This window comes from Pipra filicauda, unplaced genomic scaffold (assembly GCF_003945595.2).
Source record: "Pipra filicauda isolate LSUMZ 115617 unplaced genomic scaffold, ASM394559v2 scaffold127_size2900866_pilon, whole genome shotgun sequence".
NCBI lineage: Eukaryota > Metazoa > Chordata > Aves > Passeriformes > Pipridae > Pipra > Pipra filicauda.
Window position 1 is genome coordinate 2,056,846 of NW_024103740.1, and position 24,350 is coordinate 2,081,195.

The following is a 24,350-nucleotide window of genomic DNA, read 5'->3' on the forward strand; positions in this document are numbered from 1 at the left end:
CAGAATGCTGAATCAGACATAAACAAACATGTGTCTTCTGTTACATATGTGTCATCAGCTGAGGTGCATCATTTTCAAATTGCTTTATTAGCAATAAGAATCTATGTGGGTCATCTGTTTCCATAATAAAACAATAAAATGTTACTGATAAAAATGAAAGTTCTCAAAGTAATTTAGATGTACACATTTATGATCTGTGTTACTGGCAGAGGTGAAAGATATATCTTAAGGGGAATTGTGAAATACAGAGACATGGAATTAAAGCACAGCAACTTCCTTATTGAACTGAATTACTTAAGAAAACAAGAAACCTACCCTGTAGGTGTTCTTGCCTTCATACCATATCTTGGACTTGATGATCTCAAAGGTTTCTTCCAGCCTTGATGACTCTGTGATTTTATATCTAATATTTTATATTTTTTTGTCTATTTTTGATGAGAACAAGTTATAACTTGCCCTCCTTCTTCAATAAGTCACTCTGAAGGCCTGTTGCTTTTTTCCCTTCTCCTTTCCACAGATCTCCAGGGTGGTTTTTCCCAGATGGGTTTTTTTGTATAGCAAAGGCTGATGCTGTGAGAGAGTGTTTGTAACACACAGATCCTTCTGCAGGATGGGTGTGTTGGTAACAGAACCAGACACCTCAGTGAAGCCCGTTTGCACAGGTGATTTTTGGGTCCTTGTATGAGCAACACATTTCCTGGAATTCATTTGAACAACTCCCAGCTGATCATTCTGAAAAACTCAGGGGATGGAAATTGAAACCCCTCAGTAGCAACCCCAAAAAATCATTTGGTGTTGATCAGCATTCATGAATATGAATGTGCATTATGCTACAGAGCCTAAGTACCCACTTCTACTGGTCCCTTGAAGCCACCCAAGCATCTTTCTGTGGCTGTGAACTCAGAGCAGGGCCAGCTCTGCCCTAAATAGGAATATTTATGGGGTAAGGCTTCCCTAGAGGTGTCATCTGGATGGGCAGTTCGGCTTCTTATTTATGTTTCTTTTCTTACCAGTAAGAATACAAAGAATAAAGGTCAGTAGTACACTTGCTGCTTAATTAGACTCTTTCTGAAACTCCATGTTCTAGAAAAGTATTGGGTTAATGACCCCATGAGAACAAATTTGAATAAAGATTGGAGGAATTGAAACAAGTTTGACTTCCCCAGGAATTTTGTGAGAACATTCTCTGATCTATTTCTTTTTTTTTTTTTTCCAGTTGAGAAAGCTTTTAAGACACTTGGAAATGTTTCAATGAATTTAATGGATCACAGCAATCCCAGGTGGAAAAGCAGAATACAGGCAAGCTAAAGAGAAGAAAATGGATGATTCTGTGGTAAGTTCCTCTTGTGTATTATTTGTCCAGTGTACCTTGTTCACAACAGCAGCAGCTCTCAGTCTGTGCTGAGCATGGAAGCCAATGCCATATACTGTTTCCCAGGATGCTGGGAAACCGTCTGTCACATTTAGTAACACCATTTCCAGGACACTTTTTCTTTCATTTGGTTCCTCTTCCTAATGCCACAGCTCAAAAATGGCTCTAAATGTTAAGGAAAGTTCTGAGTGATTGTTTTAATTTTGGGGTGTTCTCACGTTCGACTGCCCTGGTGCTTTGGGCTGTGGCCTGTGCAGCAGGGAGGGAGCTCTGGATCAATGCAGGAAATCTGCAGACAGGTCCTCTGCAGTCATGCCAGGAATGTTGCTTTGGGCAAAAGGTAATCTTAAAGTGGTATTAGAACACTTCACTGAAGTCTACAGAATGTGTCAGATACAGAATAAACACATTTTTACACAATTCAGGAACTGGGAAGTCACCAGCCATTTGGTAAAAGTGATCATCAGCTGTTATACCAACACAGCTTCTGAACACAGAGCAAATTGATTTATTGCCAATTCCCCACTGGCTTTAATCCAAAAGGTCGACAGGGGTATTTTTCATTTGTTTTTTTTTCTAATCTTGCTGGCCAGAGAAGTTACTTAGAAATAGTTGCTAAAAGTTTTAAGATATGTGGTTTCCTGGCAGGATAAAATATGCCAAAATGTCATAACAGGCTCTACCAACACAAAAGCAGCAGGGAGTCTATAATTTTGTAAAGTGTTGGCAAAAAGAGAAAGGTAACAGGCAGGCCACAAGTCTGGGACAGCAGAGTCAATCTTGTCCTTTACCCTTTTTCCCTCTCCATCTGTGCCCATCCCAGTGGTGGCTGTTTGGCCTTTCGTCCAGTTTGAGGATACTCCTCTTTCCAGAGGACAGCATTAGCCTTGGAGAGGGGCCCTGGACACAGCCTGGCCATGACTATTGTGTGGTGGATGTGCCGGGGTATCCCCGTTCCAGCTGCAGTGGAGTGAGGGAAGGTGATGCAGATATCCCTGTGAGCAGCTTTAGGACAAAAATTCCTGCAAGAGGCACCACCCCAGCACTTTGTTGACTTCTCTGTGTTGCACCCTGCCTGGTGCTCGACTGTAGCTTTGTCCAGTCCATGGTTTTTCCCATCTCTGTGTGAAATGGGAAGAAGGAGGGAAAGGAGAAAGACAGGAAAAATCAGTATGTCTGTGTCACACTAAAGGAGAAGTTCCTTCTGACCCATCCAGACTACAGGAAGGGCTGGTATTAAATTCCCCATCCAGGAACTGCTGATTACTCTCTGTACTAGTGTGATCTAGTTTTTTCACCCTTGGAAGAGCCTTTCTTTAGTGGAAGTAAACATATGTGAGGTCAAGATCGTCCTTTATCTCTGCCCTGCAAATGATTAATCCAGGGATAAAGGTAACACACCCTGTGTCTGAAAACCGCTTCTCTCCGTCCTTTTTTTGTGGTGTTATTGCGATCCTCAGCCCAAAAAAAGCATGTTTAAATTTACGGGGAAAGGAGACTGAATGCCTTGGAGCTCATACAGAAATATAGCAAAGCGTCCCACGGCAGGTAACAGCGAAGAACTTGGCGCGGTTGTTTTTCTTGTCTCTCTGCGAGCTGTGCGAGCCGGACCTCAGCTCCCCCTTCCCGCTGGTGCAGTTCCGTGCACGGCCCGTTCAGGGGCGAAGCGAAGCGAAGCGAAGCCGGCGGCCACCGGGAGCTCCCCCGGCATCGGGGCCGGGGCGGGACCGGGGCGCCGGGAGGAGCCGCCGGCGGGGCGGGAGCGGTGCCGATCCCGGGGCACCTGGCGCGGGCAGCCTCTCCCGGCGGGCAGGTAAGAGCTGGGAAGGGGGGCTCCGGGGCTCTGCCGTCCTGGAGCGGCTGGGAAGGGCCGGGGGGGCGCTGGGTCCGGGCTGGGTCCGCTCCACAGCGCGGCTGCAGGGTGGTTTCTCCGTTCACTGAGATGGAGGAGCCACTCGGGCCCCCGACAGGTGGCTGCCGCTTAGCAGGTGGCCGCTGCTAATACAGAGTGATGGAACCGTAAGGACAGGATGGCGGGAGTGTCAGGGATGTACTCGGCTCCTGCTCTCTGAAAGGTGAGCAGCCGCACGGCGCCGTGCCCAGACCGTGGTGTCAGCCCTGCTGCGCGGCACCTCTCACCTTTATCGCCCCGTTAGTCACATACCGGCTTCCTCTGCCTTCGCCTGCAAGGGCTGGTCCCATGGGGGATTAGCAGCCACATGCTTCCCTAATGGATTTAGCTACATCGCATTTTAATGAAGCTGCATTTTGTCTGAAAAAAAAAAAAAGGATTCAGATTATGTGAAATTATTTGTCCAACGATTTGAAAACTGCACATAAGGATTTTGAAGAATTAGGAGAAACCTGTGACAAAACTGGTTCTCTTTTCTGGTTCTCCCGGGCCATTTTCTAGTCTCTTAGTTTATTTGTCAAAATATTGTGAATAGCTTTTGTTTTCCTTCAAAGTTCTTTTAAATGCTGCCTGTGCAAATAGTAATGAGGTGACAATATCCTTAACAGGAAGTTAAGCCAGAAATTACAAACAGAACAATGCCCCTTTTTAGTCCAACATCACTGTGTATATTTCAAACCCTGTTTATATTTCAAACCCTGTTTATTATATGAAATGATCATATGTATAGTCTTCATTTGCTTTTCCAATTCAACTTGTGAATGAGACTCCTGTAATTGATACTGCTCATTAAAATATAATTTGAAGGTTGCATTTAAACTGGATGGGTATCCATTGCAAGTGCAATAAAAAGAGCTTTCTTTTAAGGCAAAACATCAGAACTGTTCTGGTAAGCAGTCTCTCATGCCTCTGATAGACCTGTTGTGGTGGAGTGCCTTTGCACTGAAAGCAGAAAATTATTCCAACCAGGTACTCAAAAACTGCTTCCTTTTTTTTTTTTTATGTAAGCAGTTATTTCCTTCAAATACAAGTGGCTGGTAATGTTGGTTAATAGACTTAAAAAACTTGTTTTCAAAGCAAGATTTAGTCTTGCTAAATGCAAAGAATGTGACACTGCAGTTTGGAAATTTAGTCACAAGACTGAGTTGCACTGATATGAAATGATTCTTGCTTTAGTCCTTTTTTCCCTATAATGGTCAGACTATGAGCTAGGTAATGTCTTTCAAGTGGTAAAGAAATAATGCAGAGTTTTATTTCTTATTCTTGCTAATCTTGCCTCTCTCTGCCAGGTATACTGTTCTTGCTCTTCAGTTCCCTATTTCCAATTTTAGTAGTTTATAATTTTCACAGTGAATTAAGTTTGCAACTTGTGGTCAGACTTAAGGGAATAAAAGCAACCATACAGCAAACAAAGAGAAAGCTGGTCTCAAAGGGGTCTCTGGGGAAAGGATTAGATCATGCTAAGTCACTGTCATATGTACTTCAATCCATAAGAATTGTGATCCCATGGGGCCTTTTGGGTGGAGAAGCAAGGATGTGTGTGGTAGATTAGGGAGAGTACTATGAATTTCACAGAATTAATGAAGTATCTGAACTTTCAGCCACTGCCTTTGAGCAAAAACCCTGAAGTGTGCACCACGCCTTTCCAACACTTTATTGGACACTATAATTTTTAACTGCATATTGTAACATTTTTTTGAATGTTTCAGGGGCATGTTTGTAGGAAAGGTGTCTAAACTCAGGTGAAGAAGTAGAATCCTGCTTGGGCCACTGCAAACATGAAGGAGCTGGCAGTCCTTCTCCAAAGGCCTTATTTGAGCAACCACAGGTGACAGGATTTACTTGCAAACAAAGTGAACAGGATGAAAACACTGTATGGGGGGAAATTACAAGAGGAATGTTAGATGGAAAGAATAAGGCAAACAAGTGACTAGGTGCAAAAACAGTGGATAAAGAGCAAATAAGGAGCAGAGCTTATGATGCTGAAGCAGTAGCTGGAGGCACTGGGAGCAGCCAGGTGAGGGCAGAGACAGTCCCACAGTAGGATGTTCCCTGTGTCAGACAGACACTATCCTGCCTGCCTGGCTGCTCTCTGTGCCACACTCTAACCAAGAAGGGGCTGGGGCTACAGGGAGGGTGGTATCTGAATTCTGGTAGGTAGCATTGCACTATAGTACATTAATTTCAGCTCAAGATCCAATGAGCTGTTGGGAGAGACATTCCCCTACAAGGGGAATGCTGTCACTCCCTTCCCAATTTGATTACGTGTTCTTTCCCTATGCAAATGGGTTTTTAGTGTTACTAAGGCTGCATGTCATCACTGGGAAGGGCTCTTGTAGCAGAGGCACAGTTTACATTTCTGAAATGGATTAAAGGTCTAAAATAGCAGAGTTGATGTTGATTCCTGTAACTGGCTGTGCTGCCATTAATAAAAACACAGTGGGAGGCCTGTACAAGGTACAGGTTGAGTACTTTGGCAATAGGCAGTAAAGGTGAGTGTCATTTCCGTGTATGATTCACGCTGGTTTCAATTAAATATATCTTTAATATATCAAATAAAGATGAGGTTTCCTCGAGTGTACTGTTTGATTAGGGTCAATTCACAGGCCCTTCACAACCTTCTGAGAGGCTTCTGTGGTTTGTTGCAGCAGTGTTGAAACTGTTGGGACTGAGATAGTGGAAGACCAGTGGTTGGTACTGGAATGTAGTTGCTGATGTAGCATGTAAAACTCTGGCTTGTCTCTCAAACTCACTTTTGGCTTCCAGAAATCAGTATGTCCAGTCGTACCCTATAAAACTAAAATATTTTTACAGAAATAGAGCACATTCACCCTTCTGAATCAGTTCTTCCATGAGTTCTATTTGCTTCATTCAACATTATTAAGTTATCTATGTTGTAGTTCTGGAATTTACTGTTTCTATCTGTTTCTATTCCTCTTCAAGATGTGTGTAAGCAGGACTTGCTTTATGTAATCCTTTTTACTGAGGGATTACAGGTAAGGAACTTGGAGGTCTAAGTGGCTTTCCCGAAACTTGATGCCAGGACAAAGTGCTATTTTGGCAAGACATTCATGTTTATTTGATTACATTCTAAATGAGGATTAGTGTCCATAGCAGAGAATTACCTGTCCAGGAAGGGATGAAACTAACCTGGAGTATTTTATCAAGGCTGTTGGTCTGTGACGTGAAGGCAATTATTTTTCTGGGAAACGATCCAGAAGCTTGAGTGTGCACTGCTTGGAGTTTCCTGTTCTGTATCATTACAGTGTGTGTTGAATGATTTAAGGGGAAAGCACCCACTCTCCACCTAACCTCTAAACTTATTTACATATCAATGATTGTTAAACTCACCGATCTTAAACCCTTCTGTACTCCAGAGGAGTAACATAAGATTTGTCTTGTTGCTTGCTGAAATCAAAAAATGTAACCCACAAGTGGACAACACTTTGCAAAGGGAAGATTTGTCAAGATCCTGCTTTCTGTCTTTCCCAAATGACTGCTGTTCTCCAGCTATTTTTTTTTCCATTTAGAAAATAACTTTTTAAAGGGAAAACTCAATCTGTATGTCATAGCTTTTCCTGGAGCTATGGTTTACTGCATCCCATCATAGGTCAGAAGGAAGAAAGAGATGGTTTAGTTTGAGCATTACCTGCTTTGGGCTCTTTCCAGTGAACTATGACAGATAAACCCCAAACTAAACCTGCAGTGTAGGCATTAGATTGGATAAAAAGAGTTTCTCATGATCTTTGCACTTGAGATGGAGGAAGTGAGTGGCCTGATGTGTCACTTGTACACCCTTGGCATCCTACCTGGGCACCCTTGTTGTGCCAGCTGTGCACCCTGAGCATGTCTGTTCATAAACACACCTCCCCCCCAGCCTGCAGCACTTGTGTACCAGGTATCACAGCAATCTGTGAGTGACTACAGTCAAGAACCATTCCTGTTATCCATGTTTGTGTTCTTGCTCACTCCAAATGCCTCAAAGTTTGAGATCTAATGCTCGCAGGTAGCAAGGGAAAAAACTGGTTTTTTTCAGGGATGAAACGCAAAGATTTCAATTTGCCTCTGAGTACGTGGAGAATTTATTTAAAGTCCTTAAAACTTTGTGGGTGGAGAAAAACCAAAGTGGTTGCAGGTGCTGGGTTCAGTGTCAGACTGCACACCTGGCACGTGGTGCATTTAAGACTCCAGTGAAATAAAGTGGAAAATGATGAAATCAACTGGAAGTCTGTCCTGGGCTTTTTTGAGTCTCTTAGCAAGCCTTTCTGGATAAGCCTAGAGGTCTTTCAAGTAAGAGAAAGAAGTGCTGGATGTATTTTTCAGTCAGGCTGATCTGTTTCTGGTTGGTTGATGCTATATCAAGTTGATGGGGATGGTCAGTGCTTTCTGCCAGCTTGCTTCTGGGTAATGCTGAGTCTACACATCCCATACACTTCCATCAAAATATCTGTTCTCCCTACTGCTTGAATGAAGACCAGGCAAGCTGATGAGCTGTTCAGATCAGTGCTCAGCTTTCCAACTGCCTTGCTGGCAGGCTTCCCAGCTTTCTGGATGTCTGAGTCCAAGAGAGTTGGGTTCCTGGGAAACAAGTTAAAAAACCAGAAAAATGTAATTTTGCACACTCTTCAAAGGGAATTCTCTCAGAGCTTTCTTCCCCTGAGAAAGTAATTTTTTCCTCTTTAGCTTTTCATTGCAGTTTGAAATGTAAACCACTCTTATAGGGGATGTTTAGTTTTCCAAGCAAGGCTTTGCAGAAGTCCACGATTATCTTTTTTGAGAATTGTTTCCGTGCATTAAAATGGAGCATAAGGACACAATGTACAAATGCCTGAAGAGTTTGTATAAAAGTTCAGATATATTCTAAGCAAGTTCTCAAAAGATCACCAAGAGCTAAATGGTTCCTGTCAAAGAAAAGCTACCTCTCAGGAGATTTAAACTTCTCATGACTTTTATATCAGAGCCTTGGATTCCTTGGGTGTTCATTGGTTTTCTTTGGAGATGAGGAGAGGGGGCTCTGCTAATTACTTTTCTGCATTCCTGAGAATCTCACTCTGTCTCTGTAGGTGTGGAGTTGTTGCCTGAAAAAACAGAAGTTTCACCTAGGAGAGACTGTGTTTATGGTTTCTTATTGGCAGTAACCACACCCCATTGTTTACAGAAGGCAGGGGTGATGCACCACAGATTCACAGTGCCCCATGTGCATTTTTACTGAGTGTGCTGAATCCATGGGTGTCACAGCATGATTCATCAGGCTGTAATCAAAATGTAGTCAGTGTTCTGATTAAAATGCAGGACTTTGAATTCAATCAATCACTTGTGTTTATGTGTGTATCTCCTTGCCAGTCAGTGTGCAGAACCTGGGCAGTGTTTTACAGCTATGTCACACTGCAGGATTTTAGACTGTGTTCCAAGATCTTTAGGCGTGCAAATGACATAATAGTAATTTAAGAGCTTCTTTTGGCAGAACAAGAAGATTTTGACAAGGCTTCGGGAACTAGACACTGTATAATTATCCAGTTTGAAGATACTTTTCATGTGATACTTCCTTTGCTGTAATAAAAATCACAAATAAAATCCACTGCAAATAGAGAAGTTGGTAGAGACTGTACTGTGAAATGAGATTCTGCTCTGTTTTTCTAGGAATGGAGCCGAAATAAAAATAGCTTCTGATGGGTTTTGCCAGATGTGCCCTTTTTCGTTTATTTTTTCCTTCCCTGCTGTGGAATAGCTCTGCCACCTGATGAAACTTGGCATGGTGCCTTTAAGAACTAATGCTAAAAATTGCTTCCTTTTTTATTCTGAGTATCATTTTTGATTAGTTGCAAGAACTGCCCGTTTAATTTGGATTCTGTTTTTCTAATGTAACATTCCCTTCTCACCGGCTTATCTGGGCTTCCATTTGTTAAACTCTGACCAAGTCTGGTTTGTGTAAGACTAAAATGGAGCACTCTGTAAGAATCCAAAATCAGCCTATTTACAGGATCGAGACATTAAACCATTAGAAGAGCCCTCATTAAGAATGAGTCTAAATATTGTCAGCTCCATACATAGCAGTGGTCCAATGGGTCCCTTGTTCACAACTAAGGCTTAGAGATGCACTACTAGTAAGTAGGAGGGCAGGCTTCTCCTCCTCTTTGGTTTTGGAAATGTAGTAAATTTTTTGGAGAAATTTGTGGTTTTGGCTTTCCCTGTTTAAGAAGGAAAGAGAACTTATTTTTTCTTCCTATTGCTTTGACATGCTTCTAAAACCTGGCTGAATTTTCAGTGTTGGGGAAAACATCAGTGGCACTCCAGTTCCTTAGTTTTATAGAGAGCTTATTATAGAGAAATATTCCCATTTTACTTGCAACTTCTGGTGGACTCCAATTTCCTGATGGTAAATAGCATGAAGGTACAACCACTTCTGATTTATTTTCTTTCATGTTGTTTGTTAGTGGGATGGCAGAATCTTCTGAGTTGCTAAAATGGAGTTCCTTCCTTTTAATTTTTTATGTACGTGCATCTGTTTTTTAATCAGGTCTGTAATCAGTCTTCCCATTAACATATTAATGAAGCAGTAGAGACAAAAAAGGGGAAGATTTCATCCTCCAAACAAAGGACTTGTCATGTCTTATCATTACAATGAAGGCTTTGAAAATCCAGACTACTACTTCTCAGAGACATTGGAAATTGATAGAAGGTGAGTTTATTTAATTTTGCTGTGTGACTGTGCCATAAGAAATTAAATTACTCATATGCACGAGAAACTTCTCCCCCAGAGTTTTAATTTGTGGATTTATTTTAGTCCTTCCTTTATGCTTTCATTCTCAGACACAAATTTTTAAAGCTGTTACCAGGAAGGCAGCATTCAAGGGAAATGGTGTTTTACTTTTTACATGTTGGATGAATTTCAGTAAAATGTATTTATGGCATAGTATCATAGATACTTTTTAGTTCCAGTAATTTTCACAATATACTGTAACCTGGGATATTCTTGTTTTCCAGGCAGTTATTCCTATTTAGGCAGAGTCTAAGCTAACTTCACGTGGAGAAAAGTATTAGCTTTTCTAATTCAGTTGATCACCAAATCAGATTTACAAAATACATCTCAGTATCAGAGTTTGGTTTACAAAGAACTCAAATTTGATGATAATAGGTAGCAAATTATTAAGGATATCTATTGAGTGTTTTTGTGACAGTCAGGGTTTTCTTTTTTATTGCTTACACAGGGGAAGTTCTCAGAACAATCCCTTCTCTCACCAAACCCCTGATGATCCTTCACTTCGTGGTTCCTATGGAGAGCGCAGTGGAAGAGAGCAGAACTACCCTGTGGCCATACCAATGGGCTCCATGAGACCTGGCTCTGAACACAGAGAGGATTTACCAAGCAGGAATCCAAATGGAAATTTCACAGGTATGTAATTTCTCATGTGAGCAGCTTACAGAAACACTGGAACAAATAACAGCTTGCTCTGTCCCGAGGGAGTCCTGCAGCTCTGCAAAGCTCAACTCTCTATGTATTTTTTGCCCTTTTTTAAATCTTCTTAAAGCAATTCAGGTGTTATGTTAACAGATCCATGGACTGCGTGTTGTATTAACGGATCAGTAAATACTGTCTTGTATTGTTGAGTACTAGAATGGACATTGGAGTGAGATCTGGGAGTTTTGTTAAGGGAATAGGTTGTTGTGTTTGCAGTAGAGCTGTACTTGATCACAGGGCTGGTGTTCTGTGTCCATAAATAATCCACAGCAGTAAACAAGTTTCTGTGTGATTCTGATTCCCTTCCACAGACAATCTTTCCTTTGAGCCTGAGCCAGACCTGGCATACACCCCAGCTTCTACCTTCCATCAGCTGGATTATCCCTATACCCACAGAATTTCCAGTGGATCGGAAGGTAAGGATTGTGTTTAAATAATTGGATGAAGGAAGGTGGAGAGAGCAGCTGCATTTTGGTCCCAGGGAAATGGGAGTCTGGTACATGTAACATACTCAGCCTGACTGAGTGTGATTCTAAAACAATCCCCCTGAAGTCAGTTGAAAGATTTTTAAAGAAAGGCCCTGTTTCTAGGAAGAAAATCTTCAATAATGAACGTGGACATTTCTCTTTTCCCACATGTATCTGCATGACCAGGAAAGAAGTGAGTGGGGGAGTATCTGTTTGCATGTAGGTAGTGAGTTTGAAGAATAATCTTTTAACTTGTTTCTGTGGAAGTGAAATTTGAATTTCTTAAGTCAGTTTGTCAGGACTATCTGGGCTTACTAAAGAGTGCATGTTGTTTAGACAGCTTTGTTCGGAGACGGAACAGAAGACCACCTGATGAGGCCTTTCTGACTTCCTCCAGCATGTTTGGAACAGATCCAGTGGGCAGTGAAGGTAGGAGTTCAGATAAGTGGTTCAGGATCTTGTACAAGGATGGAGTGATCGATACTGTTCTTAGTTTATTGCCAGAATTGCCTGCACAGTCTGTCTGTGGTTACGGGGACAACTTGGTTTGTGTTAACACCAGTGATTAATATTTTATGCTCTGCTAACACGCTCGAATCCCATGACAAATGAAGCGTGGTGCAGCATGAATGTGAATTGTAGCTCTTTATCAGAATTTGTTTGAACAGCTAATTGATTGTTTTCAGCCACTGTGTTTAGAATTAGCATCAAATTTCAACTATGGGAAAACAGCCTTGTTGTCAAGTAATGCAGTTCTGTCTATTGCATAGGTAGTGCTAAGTTTGGGCAGTAACATCAACTAAAATTATAGAATAAATAAAACAAAAATTTAGCTTTCAAGTCAATATGTAGCATCATGGAAGTGTAACTATCAAACAGTGCTCAAGCAATAGACCAGAATCTTGAAGTTTGTCAGTGTTTTATTTTCCTTGGTATTGCAGCTCTTTGTATGAACTTTATTGTAGTACTTGCTTGCATCTGTATTAGAGTACTGGTGGAGCTGAAGATATTCTGGACAATATTTTTAAGTCTCAGGACTTGCCACACCTTGGTAGCAGTGAAAATGGGGGATGCTGTTATATTCGTTTCAGGTTGTGTATAAAAATTACTGTATTAGTATCCCAAAATTTTGTTTTTTCACGGGTTTGATGCAGAGAAAGATTTAATTGGAAGCCTTGCAAATATGTCCACCAGTGAAAGGATTAAGGCAATCCAGAAGATGCCAGGGACCATGAAAAAAAAGAGAGAGATCAGGTAAAAATATAAGTTTATCCGTTTAGTTTTACAAACATTATACTTCTAGCAACATCTAGCTCTCAAGTATGGGGATTTGCCATCTGCTCAGATTTGGTTTGTCACTTTATGACTAAGAATTTTTTAATGCACTTTAAAAAAATTAACATCTCACAAGGGAAATGATTTAACGATGGAGATGAGAAGAATCTCTGTGGTAATATAATACAGAATATCGAGATCTTGAGATTTGGTTATGAATGATGACTTCAGATTTCTTTTTGAAGGACACCTGGATGTTGGCCATTGAAAATGGAGAAGAGACTGCATAGTCTCAACCATCCTTTTGTCTCCTCACAAAATATAGTTAAATTTTGTTCCCAATGTTAGTTAGTGGAGGGGTTAAAACATGCTGTCATAGCATGGACAAGAGCCAGGGTATCAGCTGATATAAAAAGAACCAGCAAGAACATCTTCATGTTTTGTTAATTCTGTTCATGTGCACATGAGTGAAACTTCATTTGCAGAATCTTCTTTGGCTTCCTGTTTCAATTACAACTCACACTATAATGCTTGTCACCCCTTGCCCTGCTCTTCCACAGAAATAAAGTTCTTAAAGAAATAACAGAAAAGTCAAGGCACCGTGGTACTCACCTTTCCTGCTGTACACAGTGTCTGCAGGACACAGCAGTGGTAAGTGTCAGAAACTTCTGCCAGTCACAGCAGAGCAAACCACTTTAGCTCCAATGCTACCACTGTCTCCAGAGGAATCTGGGGTCTTGCTACTTACCAACGAGCCAGTTAATTGCTGCAGTGGTCGTTAGTGCATTATGGGAGCACTTAGGAACCCCAGTTAAGCGTCTTATGGTGCGTGGAGTGGGGCAGATCTGTTCTTAACTGTATGAATGAAACTGTAAAAAACGTGAGGCTTTATTATGTGAAATTGCATCCTGTTTGCTTGCTGAGATTCATCTCTCTCCTCTTTTGCACTTCAGTCGTTTCGGCGGTTTGGAAACACCATTTCAGAACATTTTCACCTGCTGCGGGTGTGGCACAAGACTCTGAAGATCATTGGTGCTGAGTTTGGAACGAGTGTTCTTTCTTATTTTATTTTCTTGAAGTGGCTGCTAAATTTTAACATCTTCTCATTCCTCATAAACTTCGGCTTCATCGCAGTTCCTCAGTTTCTTGCAGCAGAACCAAATAACCTTTCATTCACGGGTCTGGAGCTGCTCACTGGAGCTGTAAGTATTCAAATTTGATCTAAATGTAAGTTCAATCACGCTTGTGATTTCACGGTAGACAAGGGGACAGCTCCCACTTCTGTTAATTTGGCTTCAGATGATGATACTTTCCACCACATGGAAGTGGTAGCAAACATTCTGAATAATGTCCTTGTCTTTTCAGGGCTATTTTCAACAAACAGTACTCTACTATGGCTTTTACACCAATGCTACAATCAGTAAAATAAAGAACGGTCCATCTTACAACATGCAGCTGGCCTATATTTTCACTGTTGGAGTACATTTTGTCATCTGTTTTCTTATCTTGTTGTTTAGGTAAACTAACTGTGAATTCTTATTTCCCTTATATTAAGAGGAAAAAACCCAAACAACAAAACCCCCCCACCTTGTCAGCAGTTAGCAGTAATAATTACCTGAGTGTGTTTCTGCAAGTCCTCATTTCCGGGTATAAAGTAGAAGTTTCTGATCGAAAGACAGTCTCCAGAAATCAAACCTTTATTAGAGAAATTAAAAATAACTGCAAAATAGTAAGGAACATGCAGAGAATCCCAGTTGAAACCAAAGTAACCCTTTGTAAGCTGTTGCACCTAATATAGTCCCTTATTGATGATGGCCTTCCAGAGGTAAAGATCATCAGCAACTACTGGGAGAAGGAAATATGAAAGTTTTTTTCTTACATTAAAGTTTATTTTCCACATTGTCTTATGTGACACGCTCTGATACAGGTAGTAGCCTTGGGACAGGATGGGAAAATTGACAAATTTCCCTTATCTCCCTCTTTGCCCTGCAGACTCGATGTGTTTCCCATGATGCATCTCACAAATTCAATTTTCATTGCAGCATGGCAAACTCCTTCACCAGGAACTTTGTTAACCCTCAGGCATACTCTGTGAATGCCAGCAAACTGCTCTGCGCTTGGGACTTCAATATAACTAATGAAAAAGCTGTGAAGCTGAAACAAAAGAATCTCAGCACACAAATAAAGGTACGAAACACAGGAGGTACAAAGCTAACCTGCATGAGTCATTCTGCCAGAGACTTATTTGTGTGTGCACTTACAAACCTCTGGCAGAGTGACACAAGCAGGCTAGTCCTGTGCCTAAGAGACTTACGTCTTCCTGACTGTTAAGTTTCATTTGGTTTAAGCTCCTGGAGTTGTCTTAGCTACTTGTTTCCCTTTTCTCTTTAAGCTGCATATAAATATTTGTATCCTTCTGAATGAATCTCTGTGGCTATTAAATATTTGCCAAACAGAACATTTCTGCCGTTTTTTTCCTTCCTGCAATTTAACCATTTTGTAGACAGAAGGGAGGCTGGTAATGTTATCTGTGAGACACAACTTTTAGGGTAGGAACACAAAGCTGTCCAGTAAATGTTCCTAGGACATCACTGTGCCCATCTAGAGAAATAATCTTTTTCATTCAGTTTCTCAAGGAGTTACTTGAAACAAGTGTTGCCTTATGGTGTTGGCTAAGAAATTCTTTATTAGGAATTGTTTCCTTGCAGGAACACCTCACTGGAGTAAACAGAGAAGCTGTAAATTTTTCTGTGACACAGAGAATTGTTCGTATTGGTGTTCATCTTCTTTCCTGGTTTGCTTCTCTGGGAACAGCAGTAGCTGCTTGTGCTGGTGTTTACTTCCTCTCCATCAATAACCTTGAGGTAAGGACAGATTTTTCAGTTTTCCACATGTGTATCTTACACTCAGTGCTGTTCACTACCAAGAGAAGCAGAGCAGTTGTTCCTCTCAGTGCAGACACAAATTCTGCTGGACCTAAAACGCTGGTTTACAAAGGCCTTGCACCACTGGGGACTATGGCAAGAGGGTGGGACCTGAGGGGTCTGAGGAAATCTGCCCCCTCTCTCCAGCAGCTGCTTGCCTGGGCCCATGGTTAGCTTAGGGATAGTGCAGCTGGTGACCTGGAAAAAAGTAGCAAGACCTGCCTCTTCTTTCCTAGGAGCTGCATTTGAGCTGGGGCTCCCACCCTCAGTACCACGTAGTGCGGGAGAAGGGGAGAAGGTCACTGTGCTGCAGGTCATGGGCCCATAAACATACAGGGAATATAAACATACAGGGAGGTGTGCCAGGTGTCTTCCCTGTGGACACACCCTGAGGCAGCATTTTGGTTAAGGCTCTAAGTTGGGGTTGTTTGACTGTGGTTTTTTTCCCCTCTCTAAGCTGTTTGTGAAAGGGCGTGACAATGACCTAGAGAGCCAAGCTGCCATGTTGGTGCTACCTCTGGTTGCAACTCTCCTCAACACATTCACCCCATTCTTCTACTCCTGGCTTGGACGCATGGAGAGGTTTCAGACTCCTGGACAGCAGATATATGTCACTATTGCCAGGTATTTGTTGCTACCACCTCTTAGTGCTTTTTGCCTGAAGTTGTCTGACTCTCTGATGCAAAGCTGTGCCTGGATGGTGTGGTGGGCAGCAGGGAGCTATGGGAGAGAATTCATCTTCTCCAAAGGCTTCTGTGCACTCATCTCTTCATGATTTGTTTGTCTTCCATGAGCCTTCTGGAGTGTTACATCTCTGCATGAGGAATGGTTTCCCTCTCAGGTGCACTGTGACACTGGGCTTAGTTTTGTTTGTAGCACCCCTAGATGGCCCCTGGACTGTTGGCCCCTTCCCAGGAAAGGAAAGGAAGTGGAGAGAGGACTGAGGTCGTTTCACTTAAAAACAGATACCTGGAATTAACACTGCATAACCCCTGGTGTCCCTCAGACCTTCCTCCCCTGGGGAGCCCACACCCCCAGCCTGTTCAGCTTGTGCCAAGGTTGTCATGCCCAGCTCCCCTCCTGCCAGGACAATAGAACAATGGCACACTCGAGCTCCCAGGAGAGCTCCTGTTGGTCCTGGCAGGTTTTAAAATGTAACCAATGGTCATCCTGCCATCATTCCCTCCAGTGAGCTTATGGACCAGCTGTTGGTGCAGTTACTGTTACTTTTTCTTTACAGAAATATCATCCTGAAAATCTCTATTGTTGGAATACTGTGCTACTACTGGCTTAACATTGTGTCTGCCTCAGAGTCACAGGTAAAGTTTCAAAAATACAAATCTTTGACTTACAGTGCCAGTTTAGGAACCACCTTGATAAGATATTTGCTTCAGCAAAGAGAAGTACACGTGGTGTCTTGGAAAGCTGAGTTTGCCGCTCCAATATTTTTTATTAGGAAATTTGGAGAAATGAACTGTAGGAAAAAATGAATGACCCAGCTCAGGTCTCAGCTGGTTGGCAGTATTGTTCAGTGAGAACTCAACTATGATTAGTCAGGCTGTTAGCATATATTTGATCAAGATTTCAGATCTTTGATCAAGTTTCAGCATTTGGGAACAATTTTAGAATCGCATGATTTCTGACTTCTCGGTATGTTTGTTGTTTTGTCTTTTTTTTTTTTTTTCTTCTGCTTCCTAAAGTGCTGGGAAACTCTGGTTGGCCAGGATATCTATCGTCTTGTTCTGGTTGACTTCATATTTTGTTTGCTTGGCTCTTTCTTTGGAGAGTTTTTACGAAGGTGAGTACTGCATTTCTAATCTTGTTTTTATTCGTTACCCAAAGACACGGTCTGTTTTTCTCCAGCATGAGAAAAGTCCAGCAGAAGCATGGCTGTGGCACCACTGAAGCTCCCTTGATTGTCTCTCTGTGTAGATGCCCTGTATATATTGCAGCTCCTCCTTAGCAGGAGGTCAGTGTGTGTGGCATTCTACTCTCCCAATGTGTCCTTTTTCCCTTTGGAGGTGTAAACACTACATGGTACTCTCAGGGATCTCCTGAATGTGGGGTGACAAAGAACCAAGTGCGTCAAGCAGAAAACCATGTTTTCTCCACGGGCATACTGCTGCCTTTCCTTTTTTTGACTCCCTATAGTTTTTTCCCCTCTCAGTTATGTCACTACAGAGTGTCCATAAAATCTGATTTTAGTCAGTCTTCTTAGGGGTGTAATATGACTCAAGTGTAGAGGTCTGCAGCATGGTAAGTGAGAAATATTTTTGACTGAATGTGAATACAGCTCAGCATGTAAGGAAAAAGTCATTTACTTCTGACATCTGCTGTGTGAACCTTTCTATTGCCAAACATTACTTAGGGCTTAGGCAGCAGAGTATTTAAGTGTTTGCCAGCTCTCCAGAGCATTCAGGTTCCTGATCCTATTTACGTAGGAGATCCATTGTTTGCTCTTTGCCCATGGTGTGAACAGGACTGGTTTACAAGGTAAGACTTTGTTTTGTATTAATTTAACAAAAAGTTAACAATGTTGAGAAGGCTTTGAAGACTTTTCCTCCACAGCTCTTGCCAGTGTGCTTTAATCTTCCCGTTCTTGTGTTCAGATAGGAAACTACCTCCTAGCAAAAGGTCACAGAAACAAAACTGCAGTGCCAGCTCTGACAAATGGCCTCCCCTAAGCTGGTCAAAAGCACCTGACTTAGAACTGTGAAAGGTTAAAAGTACAATTGCCTGTATTTAATTATATGTGTTCAGAGTAACCTGAAAACCCAGCCCTGAAACGCTGTTGATCATGCAGTTGATAAAGTGGTACCAAGGTGTGTATTCAAGGCAAGATGGAATAATTACCAAAATTGTTATTGTTCTTGCTACAACAAGCAGAAACTGAACCTCCCCACCTCAGGAAAAATGAGGTGATAAAAAGCAATTATTGGTCCTCAGTAGGAATCTTCTTAGTACTTGCTTACCTGTGTTTGTCTCAGCTACTTGCAACCTCAGTGAGTTTGAAACAGGATATACTTCACATATATCTGAAGAATATCAGACTACAAGACTCTTTTTTTTCTGATTGAGGCTGGAAATTCTCAGGACTCAGGACCTGAAAAGCTGTTACAGTTTTGTACCGAGGCAACTTGACATTTCGGCTGCTTAAGCACAAACATACTTGTGCTTAAAGTAAATAAGAAATAGTTACGTTAGTAGATATATTTACTGATACAGTAACAAACCCTTGTTTGTTGTCTTTTTAGTTGCATGAAAAATATCCTAGATCTTATTTCACCCCTGCTGTGTGTTATGGGAATTCACTTTTGCCAAATTCTGTTTCACTTTTTATGTGTTGTGTACTGAACGAGCTGTGGCCGCTTTGCATGACATTAATGCAGCCCCTAAATAATTTGTCACTGATGCTTGTATTCAGGAGGTCTTTTGCAGAGATTTCTACAGAGGGCTTTGTCACTTAGCAAATGCTATTGTGCTGTAGCTTTTGGTTTCCCCTTGCAGAATTATTGGAACTACAGTCTGCGTGAGCCTGGGGCAGCCAGAATTTGATATCGGACGAAATGTTTTAGATTTGATCTATGCACAGACCTTGACCTGGTAAGTGTTACATTTACAGGCAAAACTTCATTTGCACTTAGAAATAGCATGGAACATTCTTATTCTGACATTTCTGGGTGCTTCCCATCATGGGGGAAAAACAAGATAAGTTCTTGAGAGGTGACCTATTAAGTACCTTTGGGAAGGATTGCAACTTGCCAGTTTTATTTATAATTCTGTGGGTAATAACAATAACTTCAGTCAGTAGTTTATCCAGTGGCCACCTAGTCTGGAAGAAATCCAATAGGTTGCTGCAGGAATATCCTGGAATTTTGTTTACTTCCCCACTGGAATGATGTTCCTGTTGAAATAGTTTCGGTACTAAAGCCTGGAAAAGATGCCTTATTTCTAAGAATGAGTATGTTACTCCAATTATAAGAGAGTTTTGCAAATCTGTGCATAGATATGTATGTTTGAAGTTGCATATTTTCCAAGGTGGACTAACTGTTACAGGATCAAGGTTAACATAGTCACATTTCCAAATAATCCAACACTATCTGTATGTGAAGTTACTGTGATATTTTTTTTTGCCTTCAGTGCATGGAGAGTTGTGTGGTGAACAGTGAAGATGTAACTTTTTCCTCTATAAATCCCTTCTTGTAGGATCGGTATCCTGTTCTCACCTCTGCTGCCTGGTATCCAGATGATAGCATTTTTTATAGTATTTTGTGTGAAAAAGGTAACAAACTTCGTATGTATTCATAATAAACTTTCACTGTTTGAAATCTGGGCAGAATTTATTGTGTTAAGTGCTGCTTTTGGTTGAGGCTGTGGGGTTTTGCATTTAGGGGAGCAGTTTGGTTGGTTGGGCTTTGGAGGGTGGGATTTGCTTTAAAGGAAGACTAGTTAGATGCATGCCCTTGAGTTACAAATCCGTGAAATCTGAGAGGGGAAAAAGGTGTTGGAAGGGTTATAGGAGGAGTTAAGAGCACAGTTGGAGAGGGGAGAAGATAAAGTAGTAAAATTAAAGGCTGAGGAATTAACAGTGGACAAGTGCATGTGTCAGTATAGACAGCCTGTGGCTGTGACTTTGCCCTCCCATTTTACTCCCCAGCAATGCCCCTCTGCCAAGGTATCTAAGTGTAAGCAGGGTGATTCAGCTAAAGATCATGGTGGAAATTTCTTCTTTTCAGAGTTGTCTCAGTATTATGATGAGGTGATAAGTTGTCTGCTGGATCATTAAGCAGTTTGTAGCATTGAATGTAGAAGAACAAAGCTGTAGGTAGAAAGATGGATTCAAACTCCTCTGAACCAAGGGTTTGCATATGCTGCAAAAGCAAATTCTACCCAACAGAGTCCTGAAGGACCCATCAGAACCTCATTTTGCTGCTTGCTATTTAAAGACTATATTCTTGAAGTTTTCTAAAACTACAGAGTGTCTATCAAATTAATATAAAAGAAATTCTTGGAAACTTTTGATAGATGCTGTTCCAGAAATTTCAGTGGGATTGACTTAAGCTGAGTTGAAGTGGCAGGTAACACCATTCCAAGAGTACCTTCATCTCTTTAAAGGTCAGTCTGATGAGGAATTGCCAACCCCCTCGCAAAGTCTGGAGAACTGCTCAAATGACAACATCCTTCATGTTCCTGCTGTTTTGCCCTTCCTTCCTTGGAGTCCTGTGTGTCATTGGAGTCACTGTCTGGAGGTATGGAAGATCACTGGTGCTCAAGCCTACTAAATTATGCTGTGTGACCTGATACCAGGCAGAGGAACCTGCATTTCTCCATAGGAAAAGCTATATTAATTGCTGATGGAAGGTTTCAGATGTTCAGGAGATGTTCTGTATTCTGAGAACAAGAGATGCTGGGTGAGCTTGGGAGAATGTAGCTGTGTAGCTTGTCCCATAAGAAAGTGAGATGAGAAACAAAGTTGAAGTTTTGGGTTCCTATTTAAATGTAGTATCAAACTCCTTCTCAAAAGTTTCTGTGACTGACTCTTAGTTCCTGGACTTATGTATGTTATAGGCCATACTGGGTCTGCAGCAGAGAAACACTTGAAAAAACTCAATTGAGGTCAACTTCTGGATTATTTATGAACTTCAGAGGCTCTTTTTGCAGGCAGTGCTGACCTCTGTAATAATGCATCTCAGTGCTACCAGTATTTTAAAGCTGCTTTGGTTTTGTGCATGTTGCTCTGACCACAGTAAGGAGGGGCAGCCTTTTCCTGGACTTGTCAGCAACATGATTTCAATATTTAGTAAGACAAGTGACTACACATGAAAGTAGGTGGGATGAAATCTATCAGAGCAAACATTTCCAGATGGCAAGGGGGAATTTCAGACTGTCTGGAGTAGTTCAGCTTCAAAGCAAAGAACACTTTCTTATTTCAGTCTACCTGATAATGCTAATTCTTGCAATGGGCTGCCTTAGCTCAGCACATTCTGTTGATACTGAAAATCTGCAATGACTCATGGCCCTGAAGGCAAGGTGAAAGGATGGTTCCCTGTGGTGAAACTTGAAAAAAGTCCACTTTTTCAATTTGCTGTAGCTTGTGCTACAGTGATTGACATGTTACATTGAGGTCAAGATTGTGTTTACAGGGCTTGGCACTGATCCACTGCAGCAACTGCATCATCTCAGGTGGGCATTTAGTGGCTGGAGAGGGACCCAAGTTAAAAATGAAACACAGATCATGGAAGTACCTGAGAGCCCAAAGAGAACAGAGGGCTAGAGCAAACTGATGAGCATCTTGATGTACAAAATCACAGTATTGACTAAGTTCACTGGTTAGTATGCGAAGTTTTTAAGTAGCTGTTTTTTTCACACTTCCAGGTTAAAACCTTCAGAAGGATGTGGTCCTTTCAGAGGCTTGTCTTCTATGTATGCTGCAGTGTCTGAGTGGATACATACACTGGAACATTACACTGTCTCAGAATGGGTTGTGTGGATCTACCATAACTTAATTACAAGTGAACTTTTCTTCTTCATCCTCTCTAGCGTTGTACTGTAAGTACCTGCTAATGAAAAGTGGAAAAACCTGGCAATGACATAGCCCTTCTTCATAAAAAAAAAAAAAAATTGCAAACTGCATTTTAAAGCATCAGAAATAGTTAATGTGTTGGAAATTCATGTATTTGAAGTACATAAAGAAGTTGTGAAACCTATTCCTATTATGTTAGAATGCCAAAGCTCCTTACAAACCAGCTCCAAGCTAATCCTGTGTGGAGTTAGGGGAATTTTGGGCCTCCCTTATTCAGGCCTCCTATTTTTGGGCTTCCTTTGTTTTTTTCCTTTCCCTGTTTGGGCTGGAAGGGTGTCCAAGGTGCACACCATAGGGGCAATGGTAGTAGGTGGGTTGCAATCTCCTTCCAGCTAATCCCAGGTGAACTCACATTCTGTCACCTTGGTTGAAGTCAATTATTTTGGGAAAACCAGTATGTGCACATTAAGCTACGTGCCCATTGATGGGGTTTGAAGTCATAGGTGTGCTGCTGGGTATTTCCAGTGTGTCCTTGTGCACCTGAGAGCCCAAATCTGTTCCCATTAAACAAGATCCCACTCGCTCTAGTGGGACCAGGACTGGCCTGGAAGCAGTAAGTGTTCCACATTGTGATTTAAGGTCCAGGCCCGTGCCCAAGGAAATGACACAAGGTTGGATAACAGCAGTAGGTTCCTGTTTGTTATCCAAAATGCACCTTGTATTGCTGACTTACTTAATTGTACCTCTCATATTTTATACAAGTTCTTAGATCTTTGGGTCTTTGTCAAGAGAGTGTTTTAAGCAATTTCATGTGTTTGCCATTCCTTGTGTAATTGTGTACATCTACTTTATATATGTGTGTGTGTGTATGTGTGTGTGCAGAGATGTGTGTATGTATGTCTTTTAATGGATTAAAATAAACAGGATAATTTTCTGTTTAGACAATGACTGGAAGGAAATGCTCATATATTGGACTTTTTTGTTTTGTTTAGAATTATTACTTATCTTTACTGGCAAATAATACAAGGAAGAAAAACCATGACCAAACTCTTACGTAAGCAAATTATTAATGTAAGTTTGACTTTCAGTTGTATCTTTTTTTTATAATTTGGCTTCTTTGTCGATTGTCTCATCCAGCTTTGTGGAGCTGTAACCTGTTTTGGCTATGACTGCGAGGGAGGGTGGGAGCCCTTCCTCATGGGACTTGCAGAGAAATTTAACTCACAACTAGAGTTGTTGCAAAAGAATTGTATCTTCAAGATGTGCTGCAGCAGCTCCCTCTGTAGGCCGATTATTTTAGGATAAAAGGAGTTATTCTCATCAGTGGTTACTTACAGGCCTTGAGCCTCTCAGGAATGATTAGTCCATTCCAGCTAATGATCTAGTATGTTTTGACCACAGGCAGCAAAAGACAAGATGTTTTTACTTGAAAAACTAAGGAGACTGCAAAGGGCAAACCGAAATCCATCTGCAGTGAGAGGACGAGGCCAGCAGGTCAGTCTGCCTGTTCAGGTGCTGCTGTTTAATTACGTGCTTGGTCTGATTCCATGGGGCTCCTCCAGCCCTGCAAATGGGCTGCCCTGTAAGGATGTGTCTGTACTTAAAATTTCATGCAAACTGATTGATTACTAGTTAACTCCAGACAGCAAAAGGATATTCTGAAAGTTCCCTAACTATTTGTTCCAGGCTGGAATTCAACCTGGGAAGGATATAGAAAAGTCCTTACCCTCACCAGCCACAATTTATGGCTATGAAACTGCAAGAAAACATTCTTAAAGTGTGCACTGATGATCACAAAGGGTTCAGCCACACTTGAACCTTGCCTAGGCTGGGAATGAGGCTGCCTTCCTCCCCTGACTCTGGATTTCCTCAGAGTTTTATAGTTTGTGTTTTTTTCAACTGAGGTAAAACTGAGTGCTTTGATATAACCCCATTTTAAATCCCATATGACATCAATAGACATCTGATTTAAACTTAAATTTATTTTTCAAGGCTGTCATGCCCACCGACCAATCAAATTAGTGTAAAAATGTACACATGTAGGTGCTGTCTAGTGTTTTAATTTGTGTTGAGTAAAAAGTCCTTGACCTACATACTAGCAGAGAAAAAGTTTTTGGTAGGTTCCCCTCCTTCCTCCCAAAAAATCAAATCCCCCTGTACGACCGGCCATCATTAAAGTCATAATATAAATAAAAATAAATGAATAAATATGGATAACAGTTGATATTGATCTATTGTTAAATATAAATACACGTGTGACAATATAAGTAAATATTGGCTGTAAAGAGGGGAGCTGAAATTGAAGAGGCATTTTCTGTGTGCTGGGGATTTTCAAACAACCAGTGGCCGTGTCCAGTGTCACAAGTGGGACTCCTGAGAGGAGGGTTTGGTAGCCTATGAAGTGTGGATATTCTTGTA

At 41.4% G+C, this 24,350-nt stretch overlaps 1 protein-coding gene across 1 annotated transcript in view; it reads left to right on the forward strand.

Moving 5' to 3' along the window:
• TMC5 (transmembrane channel like 5) overlaps nt 1-24,350 on the forward strand; it is a 30,114-nt gene that overhangs the window by 4,082 nt on the left and 1,682 nt on the right. The window contains exons 2-21 of the mRNA XM_039390262.1: nt 1,217-1,333; nt 9,802-9,963; nt 10,493-10,677; nt 11,055-11,159; nt 11,547-11,639; nt 12,365-12,464; nt 13,046-13,136; nt 13,439-13,687; nt 13,851-14,002; nt 14,528-14,672; nt 15,194-15,349; nt 15,867-16,033; nt 16,650-16,728; nt 17,110-17,207; nt 18,917-19,012; nt 19,616-19,691; nt 20,525-20,658; nt 21,785-21,958; nt 22,925-23,003; nt 23,334-23,426. Of these exons, the coding sequence (XP_039246196.1) occupies nt 9,890-9,963; nt 10,493-10,677; nt 11,055-11,159; nt 11,547-11,639; nt 12,365-12,464; nt 13,046-13,136; nt 13,439-13,687; nt 13,851-14,002; nt 14,528-14,672; nt 15,194-15,349; nt 15,867-16,033; nt 16,650-16,728; nt 17,110-17,207; nt 18,917-19,012; nt 19,616-19,691; nt 20,525-20,658; nt 21,785-21,958; nt 22,925-23,003; nt 23,334-23,426 (2,346 nt within the window). The 5' untranslated portion in view covers nt 1,217-1,333; nt 9,802-9,889. The remainder of the gene's footprint in view (nt 1-1,216; nt 1,334-9,801; nt 9,964-10,492; nt 10,678-11,054; nt 11,160-11,546; nt 11,640-12,364; nt 12,465-13,045; nt 13,137-13,438; nt 13,688-13,850; nt 14,003-14,527; nt 14,673-15,193; nt 15,350-15,866; nt 16,034-16,649; nt 16,729-17,109; nt 17,208-18,916; nt 19,013-19,615; nt 19,692-20,524; nt 20,659-21,784; nt 21,959-22,924; nt 23,004-23,333; nt 23,427-24,350) is intronic.